Below are 20559 nucleotides of genomic sequence, written 5' to 3'. Positions count from 1 at the left end.
GGAGCAGAACATGATCCAATTGTTGGCGCATGTTTAAATTACTTTTTTGGGAGTCAGTAACATATGGCCTGATCCAGTGCTCATTGAAGTCAATGGGTTGAATACATGAAGGCTAAAAAGCATGTTAGAAATTGTTAGAAATACCTCCCTGTGTTTCTTACTTCAGTTGAGGTGAATAACAGATAATTACTTATGTGTGGGAAAATGGAAGGAAGAGAGAGTGAATTGTCAGGGGGGAAAAACAAATATTACCAAATATTTGGGAGGGTCCATGCTTTGTTTTTCACAAATAAACTAATACAATCCTGGGTAAATGATGCATGCACTATATTTAAATAATCTGGCCCCAAGGATAGTCATTCCTAAGATAAATTCGTAGTATTCACTTGTTCACTTCTTTTAACAGATCTTATCATTGGGCCTCACATCTGTTTATTCTGAAATAGATTGTTTCCAGATCATAGAAGAAGAATTTTGCTGGTATTAGTTTTGCTAATTTGTTTTCAAATTGACTTATTCTAGTTGGGTATTTTTAACAGGCAGACTCATTGTTGTGACCTGAATTCGCTTTGTTCTAGTTTACAACATACTATTTTTTGCATCAAGGACTTTTTTTCTCATTAACAAGTTATTTGAGTTTAAAAAACTCTGAAGTCCTTTAATATATCAGTGTAACAGAAGATGCCATTTACAAGATAGTCAAAATAAAATAGTTGCAATTATTTGTAACACTTACTAGGACTTGTATTTAAAAATGAGCATAACAGCATATGAAGTAATGTAAATGTGAACATATGTCTATCTATAGAAAAAGTATTGTACCTACATAACTACAAATTAAACATTTAAGGGTAATATGTTATTGGATGTAAACTATTAAAATACACGTTAAAGAGATAATATTCTTTTATTAACTAACTTTCTGAACTTTGAATTCTTATAGTAAAACACTTGTGAAACTAAGAGAGGACAAAAACATTAATAGACGCTTTTTAGGCGTGAAAATCAGTTCTGTATGTTAAAAGAAATTGCTTTCCTTGAATTATTTAAAAAATTACCCTCTCCAAATCCCAAAACTCCAGGAAGTGGGTTCCCAGCAAGTGTAGGAAATCTGTGGGAATTACTGGCCCTTTCTGCGAACTCTTTTTAATGCTGGAAGAAAGTTTGCTTCAGTGGATTTATCTGGATTTTAACCCAAAAGCAAAACTACTAGGTATATTGATGCGTATTTACACATCCCATGCCAACTTTCATGGGTTTCTTAACAATGGTTTATGCCTTTATAGTCTTTCAGTAGGATAATGTATGTAGGAAGGATACATGAAACTCAATCCCATTTTTACTTTTATTTTTAGCCATTCGTTATTTACGACATGAACTCCTTAATGATGGGTGAAGATCAGATCAATTGCAAACATGTCACACCCCTGCAGGAGCAGAACAAAGAGGTGGCAATTCGCATCTTCCAGCGGTGTCAGTTTCGCTCAGTGGAGGCAGTGCAGGAGATCACAGAATTTGCCAAAAGCATTCCAGGTTTTGTGAACCTTGACCTGAATGATCAAGTAACTCTCCTGAAATACGGTGTCCACGAGATCATATATACGTTGCTGGCCTCACTGATGAATAAAGATGGAGTTCTCATATCCAATGGACAAGGATTCATGACGCGGGAGTTTCTGAAGAGTCTGAGAAAACCTTTTTGTGACTTTATGGAGCCCAAATTTGAGTTTGCTGTGAAGTTCAATGCACTGGAACTAGATGATAGTGACCTGGCAATATTTATAGCTGTCATTATACTCAGTGGAGGTAAGCACTGCCTTATTTAATATGCAATTTTATATAATAGGGTTGCTGTTTTTAACTCCTGTGAAAACAGACAAGGGATCACTACTAAGAGATCAAGACCAGATTGCTTAAATGTAGCCTTTGATCAGCTCTCTACTGTCTTGATATTCCTTGCTTTCCTTCAGTCTCAGTCACAAACTGCCAATGCAAATGTGCTGCTGTTACTGATTGAGCTGGACATGCCTGCTGAGTCAGCAGTATTTTTCATCTTAAAAAAATTAAATCAGAATGGTCTTACTTAAAACAGCAAGGGTGGGAATCTTACCAGCAAAACCATTTAAAAGTCACCCTACTGTAGTAAGAATTCTTTTTCACCTACAATTAGCTTGTGCAGCCTCTTAATTTTATATTAATAGCTTGAATTCAATAAGAATTTCAAATGAATAAGTACTCAGCATTTGACTCTCAGGAATGTAAGGTTATTTGAATTCAGTCAATGATATTGACCCACATAGGGTTTTGTTCACCTTAAAAAGAAAAAAAAAATTAATGAGTTACTCAAGAAAGTGAGAGCCTATTAACACTAGGAAAAAAACATGCCCTCATGGTCGGTTCAACCTTTTCTATGCTGCTAGGCTAATAGCAGTGTCTATGCTTTGTGGACAGAACGGGTACAGAAGTTAAGGCATCAATGTGTATGCAGTATCTTCAACTTTATGCCAAAGAGGACAGTGAATTTTCACTCTTCTTTAGAAGAAGCAATTGGTATCGCCCGCCTTTTTCTAACGCTGTCACATCTCTGGTATTCTGTGGATCAGTTTTCAGGCAGCTGTCCAAAGCAGCACTCTTTCCATAGAAAACCAGATACATCAAGCCTACACTGTAGGCCAGGGTCAGCTCTTCTATGCTGGTGCCATTGACGTCAGTGTTACAACTGTAACCCAAATGAGAATTTGGCCCAGCTGGCCTGTATGCTTATTCTCAGTTCTGCACCACAGATGTCATAGCAGACCTGTGCACGTTTCTGAATTCAGGTCTTCAACACAGCAAAGCAGAGTGCTTTTTTATTGAATTATCTTTAAACATAAACACCACATGCTAACATACAAAAATCAAACATTTTGTTTGAAGTGTGTTGTTATGTATGATATACCATACATCACGTTTAAATTAATGTAAAATTACTTTCTGGCATTATGTTTCATTCAGGGAAAATATCACAAAATGTTCTATTAGACTAGCTAAATCCACTTCAAACAAGTACAACTTTTCTCAGAAGACCTTTGCTTGAGCAAGACTTTCAAACAAATGGATCCCTGAGGACTTTGAATTAATTCAATAAAGCAGAATATGATAGGAGTACATTTTTGGTTGGCTGGGGAGGGATGGACTTATACAATCTTAAAAAGACACTCCAGAAAGTGAGCCAATAAAGTCTGAGTTTTTTGATATTACAGAAAAGTTAACAGATGAGAAACAGGCCCTTAAAAGCTCTCCCATTTCTAACTGAAAAAAGGGAACTCATAATCTGTAGCTGCAAAACTGGGTCTGTTAAATTTCAGTGGTGTTTGTTTTGCATTAGAGGAAACAAGTATGAGGTAAGTAATCTTACATTTTGGATCCCAGGAGGATAATAACCCACTAAGAAATGTTAACTTCTGTGAACCAGATTAATCAACCAATAATAATTTTTCTTACATGAATAATCTGAAAACCGAGATTCATGAACCACTTTTTGAATTTAATTAATTAGTTTTAATTAGTTCAGAATCTCATCCAGCCACTGTACATAAAAATCCTATAGTTTTCTGATATGAAAACAGATTTCTGAAGGTGATATCCTTCTACCTGCTTTCAGGACTGTTTTAAAATAAGAAAGACGATGTTTTGAAAAAGCTCATCCCTTATCCAAGACAATGACAACTTGCTTCCTACTTGGGGATGTCCTCTAGTCTACAGAGTCAAATTGTACCTATAACAAACTAATGTTTATAATCCGTTCCAGCTGTGGTTTATATTAATATGTTCTGTGGGAGTACATGAAGGACAGTGTTCCTTCTTTGCAGTAGGTAATTTAATACAGACAGGTCTGACGAAATATGGAAGTGAAACCCTGCTCTTTTGGATGCTCTTGCTGATGTTTCAGTGGGAAGTTAGCCTACCAAAATATTGAAGAATCAGGCCAGTGTCACCTGAAAATATGAGTTCTAAAACCACTACACCTTTATTCAGAGACCACTGACTCAAAGAATACTGTAATGTTAAAGCCATCTCAAAAAGTCTTTTGGGTATATGTTGCAATACCACAGAAATGGAGAAAAAACCTAGTGACTTCTCTCAGAAACTTACAAAAACACTCCAGCCAAATGCTTTGCTTTTGGGTAAGTGATTCTGTAATAGCCTAGGGAAATAATGTTGGCTCCACTGTCTCCTTAAGTGGTACCTCTTACACTGTTTAAAGAGAAAAAGAAAGAAAAAGAGAGCTGGAGATATTTCCAGCTGAAACATTACACAGGAAAAATTTCTGTTTGTGAAATGAAATCATTTGGAATTTATCACAGTTTCTCTAAAACTTATACATTTCTTGAGACTGAAACAGTACCATTTACGGTCTATTTTACAAGGCAAAATGCCCACATCAAAATGACAGAGAGAAGCGACAAATTAACAATAATGGCAACAAATTAAAAATAATCCCACCTCCATAGTCACCCACTTGAGTTCTAGCTGAGCCATTCAAAGCACAGTGGGATTCATTCAGTTTCAGTCATTTCAAATGTTGCACTGTGCTCATTATTATAATGCTAAACAGCTGTTCTTAATGTGCCATTGTACATTTTACTTAAAAAGAATACTGAAAATATTTAATTCAGGCAAAAAAAATAAATTACATAAAAAAATGCTGATGAGACAGAGTTGCTGTTCATGGGCAACAGAATAATCCCCATTTCTTAAAAGAGACATTTTTTTTATCCCGTTGTTAGCAATGTAAAATTTTCATCAGAGCATTTTTTTTAGTTACTGTAATTTTGAGAAACACATTCTGGTAAAATGAGATTTAGAAAAATGTTTTCAGAAAAGTTTTTTCCCTTCCTGTCATCACCTGCATCACGTACTCCTAGAGGCAGATCCTCAGCTGCTGTGAATGGTCACAGATCCAGTGAAATCAATGCTGAAGGTTGCCCCCAACCTCTTGCAGGCCATTAAAAACAAGAACTCTAGGATGATAGATGTATTTGCTGTTCTGTGACATCCAAGCAACCCTGGCTTCAATAGGTAAATGGTTTCACTATTTAACAGTACTACTAAATGAGAAACATTCCAAGAAGCTGAACAGTGTGTTCAGAGGAAGCCCTTGAAACAGGAGATCTGAGAGGGAGCAGCATGTAGACTATTTAAGATTTTCAGCAGTTTCATAGAGAAAAGGACTGTTTCTTAATGCTGTATTTTCTTTCTTTAAAAAAAAAAAAAAATCCTGCAAATAAGCTTGTGAATAGTGCTGTATTGATACCCCTGGAGACCTTGATCTGCAGAACAGCTGTGGCACTGTGTATGCAGGCTTCCCCCTACAGTCCTGCCAATGTGCTGCAACACTGACCTAGAAGGGCTACCTTTAGGGGGAGAGAATAGTTCAGGCTTTATACCCATTAAGTCCTTAAACTGGCTGTCAACAAGGGTGGATTTAAGATACCTTTTCTCTGGGAAGAGGATTGCAACTATATGCTCATTTCTAGGGCCCTACCAAATTCACGGTCCATTTTGGTACATTTCATGGTCATAAGATTTTTAAAATCGTAAATGTCATGATTTCAGCTATTTAAATCTGAAATGTCATAGTGTTATAATTGTAAGGGGTCCTGACCCAAAAAAGAGTTGGGGGGGCACCAGGTAATTGTAGGGGGGGTGTTGCGGTACTGCTACCCTTACTTCTGTGCTGCTGCTGGCGGGGATGCTACCTTCAGAGCTGGGCAACTGGAGAGTGGTGGCTGCTGACCCAGAGCCCAGCTCTGAAGCCAGAGCCGCTGCCAGCAGCAGCACAGAAGTAAGGATGGCAAGATATGGTATTGCTATCCTTGCTTCTATGCTGCTGCCTGCAGAGCTGGGCCCTCAGTCAGCAGCCGCCATTCTCTGGCCGCCCAGCTCTGAAGGCAGCAGCGCAGAAGTAAGGGTGGAACGGTATGGTATTTTCGCCATTACTTCTGTGCTGTTGCTGGCGAAGTGCCACCTTCAGAGCTAGCTGCCACTCTCTGGCCACCCAGCTCTGAAGGCAACGGAGAAGTAAGGATGGAACTACCACGGCCCCCTAAAATAACCTTGCAACCCCCCCACAAACCTCTTTTGGGTCAGGACCCCCACTTTGAGAAACGCTGGTCTTCCCTGTGAAATCTGTATAGTATAGAGTAAAAGCACACACAAGACGGTGGGAGACCAGATTTCACCGTCTGTGATGCACTTTTCATGGCCGTGAATTTGGTAGAGCCCTACTCATTTCACAGGCAGTCATTATCTTTCAAGTTGGAAGGCCACTTGCTTGGCTTCATATCAAAAGAGAAAAGTCCCACATATAAACATTTATGATGGGGAAATGATACTTGAAAAACTAATATTTTTTTTGCATCAAAATGGAAAGAAATCTCAGTGTTTAATAGGAGGTATCAAAGTAATGCAAGCAGACTGAAAGGGAAATATTAGACTTCAAAAGTGGTCTGTTTCATGCCCATTTCTGGATTAATTTGAAAGCACGCTTTTTCTCCACACTAGCATACCCTCCTCCTATAAAGTTTGTAATTGACAAGATTACTGCAAAAGAGATAAAAGTGTGTTAATGGAGGCTGCAAGGGAACCTCTGTGAGAGGAAGGCCAAAGGGGAAGAAGGAAAGGGCTTTTTCTATTGTTCCTGGTCCTCTTTTTAAGGGGAATAAGACTTCTAGCTGTGTACATTAATTTGGATTGGATTGGTAGAAAGGAGTATCTCATTTTACAAACTAGCACAATGGTGAAGGCAATTCTAAGCCTATCCCCTCCAAACATGTGTAAATCGTTGTTTAATTAAGCTAAAGTTAACTGTGTAGAACTTATTCTCCTCTGTGTCTCATTTACTTTTCTGCTGTGGTTTCCTGGTGTTTTTTAGTGTTGCCAAAATACCTGGTAAAGAGCTTGAGGTATCTTTAAAATTCTATAAAGCTGAGTGTGGCTGTGGTATGACATTTCTGTGTACCTTTATTTCACTGGGCAAGATCTTATGCTGGTTGCATATAGAGAGAATGAAAATTTGTTTGATTGGCTGTTTTTTCCCATTATGTCTCTGTCTTTTTCTTTGTTCAGGTGTGTTTGAGTTTATAAAATAATTCTCCAGATAGAACTAAAGAACTATTTTACGTGTGTATGTATATGTATTTATGAGGGTTTATGTGTATATTGTTCAGATAGAAATACTTTTACATATGAAGGACTAGAGCATACTAAGTTTCTGATTCTACTAGGTTGCATCCCAACTGTGAAAAGTATTAAGAGAAGGTGAATTAAAACATTGATACACTGAGGCTCTGATTCAGGAAAACACTAAAGTACATACTTGAGTCCATCCATAATATTAAGTACACAGGGGGCATGGATCAGTGTTCACATCGCACTCCACGTCAATACGCGGGATAGGGAAGCTCATGATCCAACTGGCAGACCAAATTCAGTGATGAATCCTGGTCACATGCCACCTGCAGCATATTGCTCATCTGCTAAGAAGATTAAGTACATGGTTAAGTGTTTTGCTGAATCAGGGTCTGATTGACCCAACACCCTACCTTGCCCTCTCCCAGCCATCCCCCACCCCCCGCAACAATATAGCACATTGAGCACTAAAATGCATGCTTAACTAAGTTTTCTCATTTACTTTGCTTTAGAATTTGTAGAGAAAAATAATCTTTTAGAGCTTTTCCTGTAGTTTTAGGATTAATGTTGGGGAGTTTACCATGCTTACAAAGTATTATATTAAATACAATGGCTTTTTTTAAAAGCACATATCTTAGCATATGTGTCTTCAATTTGATTTTTCTTAGTTTACTGATCAAACCAAGCTTTTACTCATTAGCAGTTTAGAGCATGTACATCTGGAGTCTATACAGACTCATGCATCATCAGTAAAATGACAGCTTCTGCATCACTGGTGATAATGCACAGCCAAAAAGAAGTTAGCTTCACTATCAGATGCTACACTGAGTTTGTAGGGCTTAATATTAGAGAAAAATTGTCCTTTTGTCTTGTAAACAGAGGTGTATTAAAAGCAGGATCCTTGTGATCTAGATTCCTTGGTTCAGAGTGGATCCCTACACTGTAGTGAGTCTGAGCAGAAGCCCTGACTGACTCTGGGGAGAGAACATACACCAAGAACCTGTCTCTGTGGGGTAAACTGGGATGAAGTATTCTGCTTAGGTAGGAAAGAACAAGGAGTCTGTCAGGGTTGGGGGAAAGACATGTCCAGGGGTGAAAGTAAGGTGGTATGGCCCAGTACGGCATACCAGTAAAAAGTGGCTGTCTGTACCAGCCCGTACTGCTGACTTTAAAGTACTGCGCTTAAAGCACTGTCGTGGCAGCGCTTTAACATAGCCGCTCCTTTTGTGCCCCGCATTGGCGGCCCTTCCTGGTCCTTACTGGCAGGGCCGCCGACGGTGGGGGGAGCAAAAGGAGCAGCTACCCCAGGGCTGGCGATTTTAAATCACTGCTGGAGCCCCGGGCAGCGCGGGCGGGCTGGCTGGCTGGGGGAGGCTGACCCCCCCCCCCAGCCCCACCCCTTCCACCCGAGACCCTGCCTCTTCCTGGTGGAGGAAGCTGCCCTCCCCCACCATACTGGTAAGAGAAATTTTACTTTCACCCCTGTACTTGTCTCAGGAGAAGGGGATGCTAGAAGTTTTGGAGAATGTAAGCCATCTTTAGTCTTAATTCACTCGTGCTATAAATTTAGCAAATTTGTTCAGGAAGTCTCTGAGACAGAATAAATAGGGAATCTACCAGGTCATTTTTGCATAGTCATTCCTCTGACTATAGATGGTGCCAAGCTAGGGTTGCCAACCCTCCAGAATTGTCCTGCAGTTTCCAGGAATTAAAAATTAATCTTTAATTAAAGATTATGTCATGTGATGAAACTTACAGGAATATGTCCAACCAAAATTGACAACCTTCGTCCAAGCAGTAAGTCTGGTTCCAGATCCCATCTCCACCACTTAATAGCCCACAAATTTGGAAGAATGTTTGGATGTGGGAATTTGGTCTGTCCAGTTGTAAAAAGGTCTAGCTACAAAGTTTGGATCCAGATCCAGACTCTGTCAGTCTGAGTGCATTCGGACCCAGGATTTTGGTTCTGGCCTATCTCTGCTTCTGACTTATTTGGTCTCCTACTGTATGTTTTGGAGCAGTTCATGAGCCCTGAATAGCTGTTCTTTGTTAACTGTTATATTAAATCATTTGACCACAATATGAAAAATTTGAGGTTTCATCACTGAATACTACCAAGGATTTTAGCATTGACCGTTATAAAAATTACCCTTGTAGTAATCATGTCAGAACAAGGAAATACTTCCTAATCAGACCAGCAACTGCAGATAACTACTGTGGGCTTTGAACCAAAAACTTGACGAGTGCACTGCATGTTACAGACTGGTGAGTAAAACCCAAACTGCTGAGTCATATCTGCCTCTGCAGCAGAAATAGCACTAGAAAAAAAGTGTTTAATCAGCCATTATGTCTCTTTATGTATTTTATCATATTATGATTTCAGAATGTCTATTTAAACTCCAAATGACCTTGACTAATGATGGTTGTTACAGACATAAAATGTAATGTAATTTTGCATGCTAGCATAAAACATAAAGACATGCAGATGGACGTTTTGTAAGTGAGAAATAACAAAAAATATAGTTAATTTTAAGGACATTCAAGCCTGAAAGAGGCTTCCAAATATGTAAAATCTATTTTTTGTCTAAGAAAAAGTGAAGTATCACTTTAGACAGATACAGACAGGTAATTTAGACCCAAAATTTGGGGGTTGTTTTGAAAAAAAGTACTCTATAAATCTCAGAACAATTTTAATTAACTTTTTTTTCAATAATTGAAGACAGTTTATTTGGATTTAAACATTGTCCTGCAGTGTTTCCAAACCAAATTACATAGACTTGTACTAATGAATGAGAACCAGAAAGCAAAACTAACCAATAATAAACAAAAAGTGAAATAGTCTAGTTTGCTTCCATTGTCCAAGCCAGGCAAAAGACAGATAGAATGAGTACAAGTGGTGAAAAGTAAATTAGACTTTTAAAATACTTTCAGTTTTAATAACCTGAAATGACCTTTGTAACATAGATGAAGAAATAGTCTTAAAAATTATGATGGTTACCTAAGTTCCCTCTAAGCTGCACAGTCAGGCAGCTGCCTATTAAGTGTTGTGCAGGTGGTCAGGGCTGCGTCAGGGAGAGATGCCTCTCCCAGAACACTGGACCTGCTGCGGCACCCCTCCCTGGCCCCGACCCAGCCCAGTGCCGTACCTGCCGCGGCTGGGGGACAGGCACCCCTCCCCAGGCCCGACACAGCCCAGCCCCAGACCTGCCACAGCCAGTGGACAGGCACCCCGAACCCAGCCCAGCCCCTGACCTGCTGCGGCCAGGGGACAGATGCTCCTCCCCCAGCCCCAGTCCAGCCTCAGACCTGCCACAGCCAGGGGACAGGTGCCCCGCCCCGACCCAGCACAGTCCCGGCCGGGGAACAGGTGGCCCTCCTCCAGCCCGAAGCTAGACCTGCCGTGGCCGGGGGACAGACACCTGTCCCCCCAGCCCAGGTGCTGCTGCGGGGAAAGAGAGTTGAAGGGGAGTCCTCTCTCCCCACTGTAGCCTCAGGAAGCCACACTGCACCCTAAACCCCTCATCCCCAGCCCCGCCCCAGAGCCCGCACCCCCAGCCAGAGCCCACCCCCACACCCCAAACCTCTGCCCCAGCCCTGAACCCGTCATCCCCAGCACCACCCCAGAGCCCAAACCACCAGCCAGAGCCCTCACCGTCCACACCCCAACCCTGAGCCCCCATCTCTGGCCCCACCCTACATCCTGCACCCCCAGCCAGAGGCTTCACACACACACCCACTCCCCAACCCTTTTCCCCAGTCCTGAGCCCCCTCCACTCTCTGAACCCCTCAGCTCCACCCCACCATATGAATTTTGTTATGTGCACCAATATGGAGGTGATGTGATCTCCATATCGGTGCACATAACAAAATTAATTCCGCACATGGGTGTGAAAAATTAGAGGAAACACTGATGGTTACCAGGATGATAGCCGTTTAATAACTCTTCCATAGCACTGCACTCTGTGCTTGCAGGGAATGGACTCAATGCGCTCTGTTCTCCAGTAACATTGACAGTTACACCATCCTCCCACTCACATGAGCTTAAAGATAATATCCTGTCACCGCTCTCTCATCCTGATCTTCTCTCACCTTAACAATTGCCACCTATTCATCCTTGCCCCCCTTTCACCTCCTTTCTTTCTACTATGGTCTGTGAAAATGCTGTGGCTAGGACTGATCCACCTCTCCCACTGCTTAGTCTATCCTCTCTTCAAATCTATATGCTGGCTTCATCTCACTTGCCATGTCAATGTGTTCCCTGCCCATATCTTTGCTTCTTATTTCTATCTACCCCCCTCTAACTATCTGTGCCTGAGTGGCATACGCGCCAGTGTGCACAGCACTATGTCGGCTGGAGACGCTCTCCAACTGACACAGCTACCACCACTCTTTGAGCGGGTTTTAGTATGTCAACGGGAGAGTTCACTCCCATAGGCATAACGCAGCTACACAAGTACTCTTACAGCAGCACTGCTGTATCGGTACAGCAGTGCTGCTGTAAGCATGTACGTGTAGGCATGGCCTTAGTTTGTACTGACATTCCTGGTTTTTATGTAGCCTGTTGTAAAACTAGGCAAATACTTAGATGAGTTGATGTGCCCCTGGAAGACCTCTGTGTACCCCTGGGGTACTCATACCCCTGGTTCAGAACCACTGATCTATGCTCTTCCCAAGGCTCTCAACTAAAGACTCCATATGTATTTCCCACTCTTATATCTTCTTCTGTAGTGCCACCTCTGCCTGGAGCTCCCTCTCTTTGTGCCCTGAATCACCTCCCTTCCCATACTAATCCCTGCACAAAAAACACATCTTCTTCTACCACAGTGAGTGTGGTTAACTTCAAGCTGTACAGGTAAAGCTTGCAGCTTCAACCCTCGTGTCTCATAGGTTTGAACAGTATTGTCTTGTGTCTGATCTAAATAAGCTTCTTGAGACAGAGATCGTGTCATCCTCTGTTTGTAGAAGAGCATAGCACACAAAATAATGGCTCATATCCTGAAGTCCTTACTCAGGCAAAATCTGTACTGCCTTCAATAGGACTTTTCCTTTCTCGGGATCTGGCTTATTGAAAAATAACATTTTATGATCCGATAGGCCTTTGCCATCTCCAGTTTCACTGATCCTAGTTCCAGTGCTTCATTATAAAGCCATGCTTTATAAAGGTTTTATAAAGGAGCCTAAGGAAATCAGGCACTTAACTCCCACTGAACTTCAGTGGAATTTGAATGCCGAATTCACTTAGGCCCCTTAGTAAATCCCAGCCTAGATGCTGACATTCTGGGTTTGCTTCAGAGGTCCTGCAAGTCAGATTTGGGGATCATGAGATTTGCCTTGATTTGGGTTTTACATCTGAAAATCTCACACCTTGATAATTCCCAGCATTAAGAGAGATGGGGAAAATGGAGGCTAATCCCAAGGGAAATAGAAGCTATGGTCTTCATGCTTGTTTGACTTGTATTTTGCTGTGCACTGAGTCATATCCAGCTGGTTCAGTGTTCCTCTTCAGCAAGGCAGTGAAATTTAAAGCTATAGCATCCCAAAAGACAAAATTATTAACAGCTTAGAAATATCCAGTTGGGAGGTTTATGAAGGATTGATATGAGCAAATGTATATAGTGCCGACTTTAATGTACCCAGGTAGTCTGAAAATAAGTCTTGACAATTTATCCAAAGTCTGGTAGGTAGTTTTAAAAATAAGTCTTGATGATATTTCTAAAGTCCTCTAGGAAATCAATAAGAAGGTATTGTTCATTTTCTGTTTGCAGATATTTACACTACAAGATATTTTTGGTTATAAAAGTCTAATATTGCCAGTAAACTGGTATTTGTTTATAAAATATGTTTATGTAAGTGACCTCTGCCAGCCAAGCACAGGTTAATAATTAAATCAGGATTTATAGTTTTGCAACAAAGGAAGACATTCTTTAAAAATGTACTAAAACATTTGGGATAATGATTTCTGGGAAAAGATTACTATTGTGTGTAGTACACTGAGTGAAGAGGAATAGCTAGTTTCTAGAACATCCATGCCGATAAATCCTCACTTTCCTCTACATAATACATATTTTTGCTTCAGTTTAAGTAATGATTTCCTCTCTTTATGATTTTGTAATTGCTGTGTTAAATATATACTTGTAAATGCTAGAAATGAGCTTGAGACAAAACCCCAAATCCAAGTGCCCCTGAATTTCAAAGCTCAGATTTTGATCTGCAGCTGCATCATACTCAGATTCTGTTTGAGAAGAACTGGGATGACACATTAAACACTGCTCTTATATAGGAGAGATCGTTGCATTATGATGAAAATTGCTTTCTCCTTTCCATATCCACCAAAATAACAAGCCACTAGTTTTGGTAACTAAATCAGAGGTTGTTCTGCAGAGTAGTAACCATAGGACTACTAATCTAGCCCTTTATAATGTCCAGGCCTGATTCTCCAGTGGACTAAGGTCCTTTTAGGTCACCCTGGTAAAATAAAAGGGGCAAAGATGACCCCTTGGCTATATGCACTGTAAAGGGAATCTCCCCATCTGGCATAGAGCTGGTTTAAGACCTATACACTGACCCTGCTCCCAGGTGACAGGCCAGAGGCAAAGAGGAAATGCAGCCAGAGTACGGTGCACTCCAACTATTTTCTGCTTCCCGGGGCCTATAGTTTCTTGGCTTGTCTGCACTTGGCATTTCTAACATTGGTGTAGCTGTAGTTGCCCTGGTGCAAACCCCTAATGTAGACACATTACATCTGTGTAAACCACAGTATATGCCAGGGGTCAGCAACCTTTTAGAAGTGAAAAAAGAAAAGGAGGACTTGTGGCACCTTAGAGACTAACCAATTTATTAGAGCATAAGCTTTCGTGAGCTACAGCTCACTTCCTCAGATGCATATCGTGGAAACTGCGATTCACGTTCTAGTTTCACTGGTGGCTAAAAACCTCAGTCTAGAGAAGGCCTAAAATATGGCAACATTGTAAAAGCAAAGTGAAAATGAAGTGAGATTCCTGTAAAGCTAGTGCCGAGTTAATCTGGTGACTGGAGAACAGGTACTTCATCTATCAACCCCAACTTCTGCCGGGCAATAATACCACCTAGTGCTTTTCATCAGTAGTGTTTTATAAAGGAGGTAACCATCATTATCCCCATTTTACAGATGGGGAAATTGACACAGAGCAGTGACATAACTTGCCCAAGATTACCCCATAGGCCAGTGGCCAAGCTGGGAATAGAATCAAGGTCTCCTGGGTCCCAGTCTAGTGCTTTATCCATTATGACACACATCCTACAGAGTGCCTAATCAGTAATGTATTTAGAACACCCCTTCTCCTTTCCACACTGGACAGGTCTCCATATAGAAGAAAATACCTCCATTATGCCCAGATGTATGCACTGCTTTTTATTGATCGATTTGTGAGACTAATCTGTTGGCTAAGCAGTAAAATTATTAACTTCTGCTTTGTCATGGGCACATGTAGGCCATACCCCCTGTAAAGTGGGTTTAGTTGGTTACATATTAGCAACCTAAGCAGTAACAAGTCATTGACAATCATTATCAAATGTGACAATCTAGTGCAATTACAATAGTGTTCGGCCATGACCTTAACTTCTGTGGCCATAGAATCAAATTTATTATTACATGAAGGCCATGAGTCATGTTAAATAATAATGGCCACCACCTAATAAAAGGAGTTGGAGGAGGGAGGCATTAGCAGAACAAATGTTTCTATTAAAGATTTAATCTGTCAAATGGTTTCACGTGAAATAAGAGATCTAAGCAAAGCTATTTTTAAAGAACAAGATAACAGTGAGTCTGAAAGCAGCATTGCACCGCAATGGAATGCTATTACTAAATAAAAAATCATGTATTCAAGTATTTCAGCCCAGATGGACACAGCATATTGGAAGGGAAAATGGAAAATTGGTCTCAGTATTAAAAGCCTGAAACAAAAAGAAGGGCCAGATTCTCCAGTTTCTTGTGGTTCCTTTGCATAGCTCATGTGCTGAAAGAGTTCAAATTCTGGTTGTAAATATCTAAAACAGAATTCCCCTCATCGAGGAGAACTCTCTGCTATCATGATACAGGCAGCTCCAGCACCAGCCCCCCCACCATCTCTAAGGAAGCAGTGTCACTGATGCAACAATCCTCCATTGGCATAAGGTTCCTGAGATCCCCTCTAACTGATGCTGGGGCAGAACCAGGGAACCATAAACAGCTCTTTGAAAACCAAGTGGAGTATGGACTTGGGGGAGAAGTAAGCACAAAATCTTTAAGTCCAGCAAGTTAGAATTATGAAGACACTGTGGCCCAAAATCTGTGGCCTTCAGTCATGTCTCCCAGTGAAGTCACATTTGTGGCTTGACTAGTTTGCTTTTTCAGCACCCATCCAAGTTTTTATATTACCCTCATCATCATAGGAAGAATCATTTGCAGATTTTAAAGAGGTATCAAGCACTAGTAGATCCAGTTATCTGTATGTTGATGTCCATTGATGAATTACCTAGTGAAGGCTTTGATGTCCTTCAAGTGTATCTTATTTACTTACTGTTCCTTCAACAAGGGAATCTGGAGTAGACTATGCATTGCAGTGTACTACATACATACCTTTATATCTGTAACTAACCAATGCTTGTACCCTTTCTAAGACTATTTTTCCTTGTGAATGCTCTAATAAAAGGCTGAGTCTGTTTAAAAAAAAATAGGAAATCAAACAGCATTCAAAAAGTGCCCCCTTTTAGATAGTGTGTTGGAGAAACCTTTGAGAAAGCAAATGACTGAGGTGTTCTTCTCCAAACCAAAGTTACTATTTTATTCACTAGTTCCTTCCCCCACACTTATTTTTCCTAGATCGTCCTGGTTTGTTGAATGTGAAACCCATTGAAGATATACAAGACAATTTGCTGCAAGCTTTGGAGCTCCAACTAAAGTTGAATCACCCAGAATCATCACAGCTGTTTGCAAAGTTGCTTCAGAAAATGACGGACCTCAGACAGATTGTAACAGAACATGTGCAGCTGTTGCAAATAATAAGGAAAACGGAGACAGATATGAGTCTTCATCCACTCCTACAAGAAATCTACAAAGACTTATATTAATGACCACAAAAATTCTAATCTGCTGACATAATGTACGTTCTTCAAATTGCACTATTTCTTTGAGGGAAAACATTACATACCGAAGAAATTACTGTGAAATACCATTTAAAAAAAAGAGAGAAAGCTTTAGTATAGTAGATGTATTTTATGCATATTGTTTATAAAGACACATTTACAATTTACTTTTAATATTAAAAATGTCTATATCATGAAATCGTTGGCAGTATTTTCACAATTTTTTCACTATGTTATTTCTTAAACAAAATTGCTTGTCCAATATGTTTACAACTTCATTGAAGTTGGTTAACAGTGCAGTTAAATGTTCAACTTAAAAATAAATGTCTTCTTCCTCAAACATGTCTAGAGGAAATCCAAGATACTACATCTGGTTCTATAAGTGAAACTCAAAAGTTAGCAACAAAAACAATGATTGAATCTCAGGTTATTGGAATTCTTCATGAGAACTCAAAAGACTAGAGTTTTACCTACTTGGCCTGATTACATCTGGACCCACTTTAAGACTCTTTTACACTGCCATCTCCAAATGTAAGTGACATCAGGAAACCATCGGCTGTTTACATTTTTAGGAACAAGAAGCCTTTTTAATTAACTTAGTCTAAGAGCAGTCTATGCTATGCAACTGGGGCTGAGACATATTTCACATTATGCACCACCATCAAGCAGCATATTCAGCTCAAAGTGCTATGTAAAATAGAAATAAAGTGACTTTTATGAACATCAAGCAGGGTTTGGATTTGTTCTTCAAGTCATAAACCCACAATATAATCTCCCACTGTGTTAGTTTGTCTTTCAGATGTCAGTGTTTCTCCTTGGGAACATGGAAGTTTTGTTCATCACTCATTCATTTTGTTGTGTGTTGTCCCCAACATGTTAGGTAAGAATACACTGAGGACCAAATTCAGAGGCTAGTTTGATTGAATCTAAGGGAAGCTGAAATAACTTGCACCTTCTTTTAGTACTCTCAGCATTGAATTCACACTCCCTTAGAGTCAGATCCAGGAATCAACATACACCCTTAGTGCCATCTGTGACATTGGTCCATTGAGGGAGTCTAGTTGATATAAGTCACACTGAGGGGCCAAAAGAGAGGGATGTTGCAAAAAGAGCAACTAACAGGAAGGCATATGGTAAAATAGGAAGTTGAGAAGAATCCCTTGTTTTTATTTGTATATCACTAAGTATGCCTTAAACTTAGTGAGCCAAGTGCAGAGGTGATGTGTAAGTGGACCAGGAGAAGGAATAAGTTTGTGTGCGAGTCTTCAGAATCTAGGCCAGATCTTTACTCATGGGTGAGTTTATTAATGTCATGACTGTTCATGTTATGGGAATGAATAATCCAACAAAAAGGAAAAGAGTATTCCGCTCGCTGACAAAGAATTTTCTGAGTATAATCTATTTATAGGAAACACACTTGAAGAAAAATTATGATAAACACATGAATACATCTTGGACTCAGCTACCATCTCTCTCCAGGCCAGTCTAATAAAAGAGCAGGGTAGCAATACTTTTTGTTAAATGCTTCTCTTTCATTGTTTCAGTACAATATATAAATACAGAGGGCAGATATATTTTAATTCAGAGGTTCTTGAAAAGTAAACTTCTCACCTTGTCCAATGCATATGGTCCCAATCACAGGCAAGCTTTTTTTAAATCAGTTTTTTAGTGACTTGGGAAGTTTTATGGAAGGGGATATAATTCTAGGGGGGATTTTAACAAGGTGCTTAATTCCATTTTGGATCAACTGTATGTACACAGAGGTACTGGGGAGGAGCAAGTGCAAATTTGTTGCATCACTTAGAAAATGAGGATCTGGGGGATGTCTGATGGGAAATGAATCTGGATGTCAGGGACTATACATATTATTCTGCTACTCATGGATCGTATTCCAGGATTGATATGATTTTCATTTCTAGAGTTTTGGCTAATATGGTCAAAAAAGCTAATCTGGGAGTTATAACTTGGTTGGATCATTCTGCTGCAAGACTGGGACTCAGAAGAAAAACAAAGGGCCTGGTGGTTGAATAGAGCTTTGTTATATCACCCCCTTATAACCATAAACTGGAGAAAAAAACAGTACTGAAAAGAATAAAATGATATGAGGGTTCTCTGAGATGCTGGAAAAGCAGTAGTGAAGAGAATACCTATACATAAAACATCATACCTCAAAAAGATGAGAGCTCTTGAAGAAGATACTTTAGTTAAATAACTTTCTTTTCTGGAAGGAGACATAAATCTATAGGATCTTAAAGAGTGTATAAGTTTAATCTTCCCTCTAATTTCAATTATTTTCTGTTACAAACAGGTAAGGCTAAGCAAACATTTAGCTATATTAAACAAAAATATTATGAAAAGGGCAATAAAGCTGATAGGCTTTTAGCAAGAGAGTTAATACAGAAACAGGATACATCAGCCATCCTTCTGATTAGAAATAAAAAGGGGTATTTAGTAACTGGCATCAGACAGATTTCTGAAATGTTTGCTAACTTTTTTCTATACTTTGTATACTTCAGAACATCCAAATCCTGAATTTATAAATAGATATTTGAGAAGTATAAAAATCCTCAGGTCTCAGAGGATGATGTGGCAGATCTTGATAGGAAAATTACGGCAGAGGAAGCTGAAGATGTAGTTAAGAATTTAAAATCCAAGAAATCTCCAGGTCCCACAGGTTTTCTGGGGAGTATTATAGAGCTCTGAACAAGTATTGGTCCCCATTTTAACTGAATTGTTTCAAGGCATGTTACAGAGGAATGAGATTCCAGATCCATTAAAAGTGGCAAAAATTGTAATCATTCTGAAAGAAAGAAAAGATGTTACCAATTGTGCGTCATACATACCTATTTCTTTAATTAACATGAATCCTAAAATTTAAGCCAAGGTGCTAGCAAACAGATTAAGTGTCATCTTGCCCAAATGTGTTCACCCGGACCAATCTGAATTCACTGTTGGCAGGCACCTGATAATATCAGAAGAACTCTCAATTAGATCTACAATTGTTAATTCTAGCAATTCTTCCTCTGTGCTGCTTTCTTTGGATACTGAGAAAGCCTTTGACTAGCTGGAGTGGGAGTACCTCAGAGAGATTTTGGAAAGTTTGGTTTTGAAAATCAGTTTTTATAGGGGCATATTGGTCCTCGATATTCATCCTTGAGCATCTGTTTTGGTTAATAGTCATCAATCCCCTCCTTTTAATTTGTCTAGGAGTATGAGATAGGGTTGCCCGTTATTCCCCCTGCTGTTTGCTTTGGCAATGAAACCATTTACAATAAAGGTGAGAAATAGTCCCTTGGTAAAGGTCATCAAAATGTCTTGTGGATTAGAACACAAATAGCTTTGTGTGCCGACAATGTCTTATTATAATTGCAGGATTCAGAAGGCCTATTTAAAATTATAAAACAGTTGATTTTAGAATTTTGCAGGTATCACGTTTCCAAATAAATTATGATAAATCTGAAATTTTAGGAATTAATATTCCTGAAAGGGTCAAAACAACCTGTTGTCAGCTACATAAATTTAAATGGGTAAAGGAATCTTTAAAATATTTAGGAATAAGTATTGTGGAGAAACATAACAAATCTTTTTAAGGCAAATTACCCTCCAATGTGGAGTAAAATAATAAAAATGTGAATGGAACAAATATTAAATTTCTTGGTGAGGTACGGTAGCCTTGGTAAAGATGAATGTCCTTCTAAAGTTGTTGTTTTTGTTTCAGTGCAACCCTATTGGTATCGCTGACATGACATTAAAAACATGGCAGAATGAGCTATTAAAATTCATATGGAAAACATAAAAAACAAAGGGTGAGTTCTAAACTTCTGCATAAGCCTATAAAAGCAGGATGGATTAGTTTTCCCTACTTAGGTTTATTACTATTATTATTATAATTTTATTTTATCATGCATCACAATTAAAATATGTGATCAAGTGGGTTAAAAATAGACCATACAAACACTCAGTAAAACTCAAACAAGACTGGAGCCCAAATTTAGCTATTCATAGTAATTGTTGGTTAAAAAGAAATTTACGTCACCAAAATCATTTATCCAGATCACCTTAGCAGCTTTGGACAAATTTTCCCATTGATGAGGCCCTCTCCCTCAGCTACTTTCATTAATAATCAGAATTTTATCCCTAGGAATTATCAAAGTGACTATTCATTCTGGGTAAAAACTGAGATTACTCAATTTGGACAGCTGTTCCTGGTTTCGGATTTGAATCATACCAAGATACACCAGACCCTCACTAGAACGCGGGATTTGGGATCCATGCGGGTACCAA

The 20559-nt window shown here is 39.5% G+C and overlaps 1 protein-coding gene across 9 annotated transcripts in view; it reads left to right on the top strand.

Moving 5' to 3' along the window:
* Positions 1 to 17002, top strand: part of PPARG (peroxisome proliferator activated receptor gamma) — a 105514-nt gene extending 88512 nt beyond the window's left edge. For 8 of the 9 annotated variants that reach the window (XM_073352271.1, XM_073352270.2, XM_073352272.1 and 5 more), the window contains 2 exons: positions 1356 to 1806; positions 16013 to 17002. In XM_073352271.1, coding sequence (XP_073208372.1) covers positions 1356 to 1806; positions 16013 to 16260 — 699 coding nt within the window. In that variant the 3' untranslated portion in view covers positions 16261 to 17002. Of the gene's footprint in view, positions 1 to 1355; positions 1807 to 9330; positions 9439 to 16012 lie in introns of all 9 variants that reach the window. The other variant, XR_012159868.1, reaches the window with a different exon arrangement.
* Positions 17003 to 20559: the final 3557 nt, after the last annotated feature.

Source organism: Lepidochelys kempii, chromosome 7 (assembly GCF_965140285.1).
Source record: "Lepidochelys kempii isolate rLepKem1 chromosome 7, rLepKem1.hap1, whole genome shotgun sequence".
NCBI lineage: Eukaryota > Metazoa > Chordata > Testudines > Cheloniidae > Lepidochelys > Lepidochelys kempii.
Note: the sequence above shows the minus strand (reverse complement) of the source record. Positions and strands in the feature narration are given on the sequence as shown.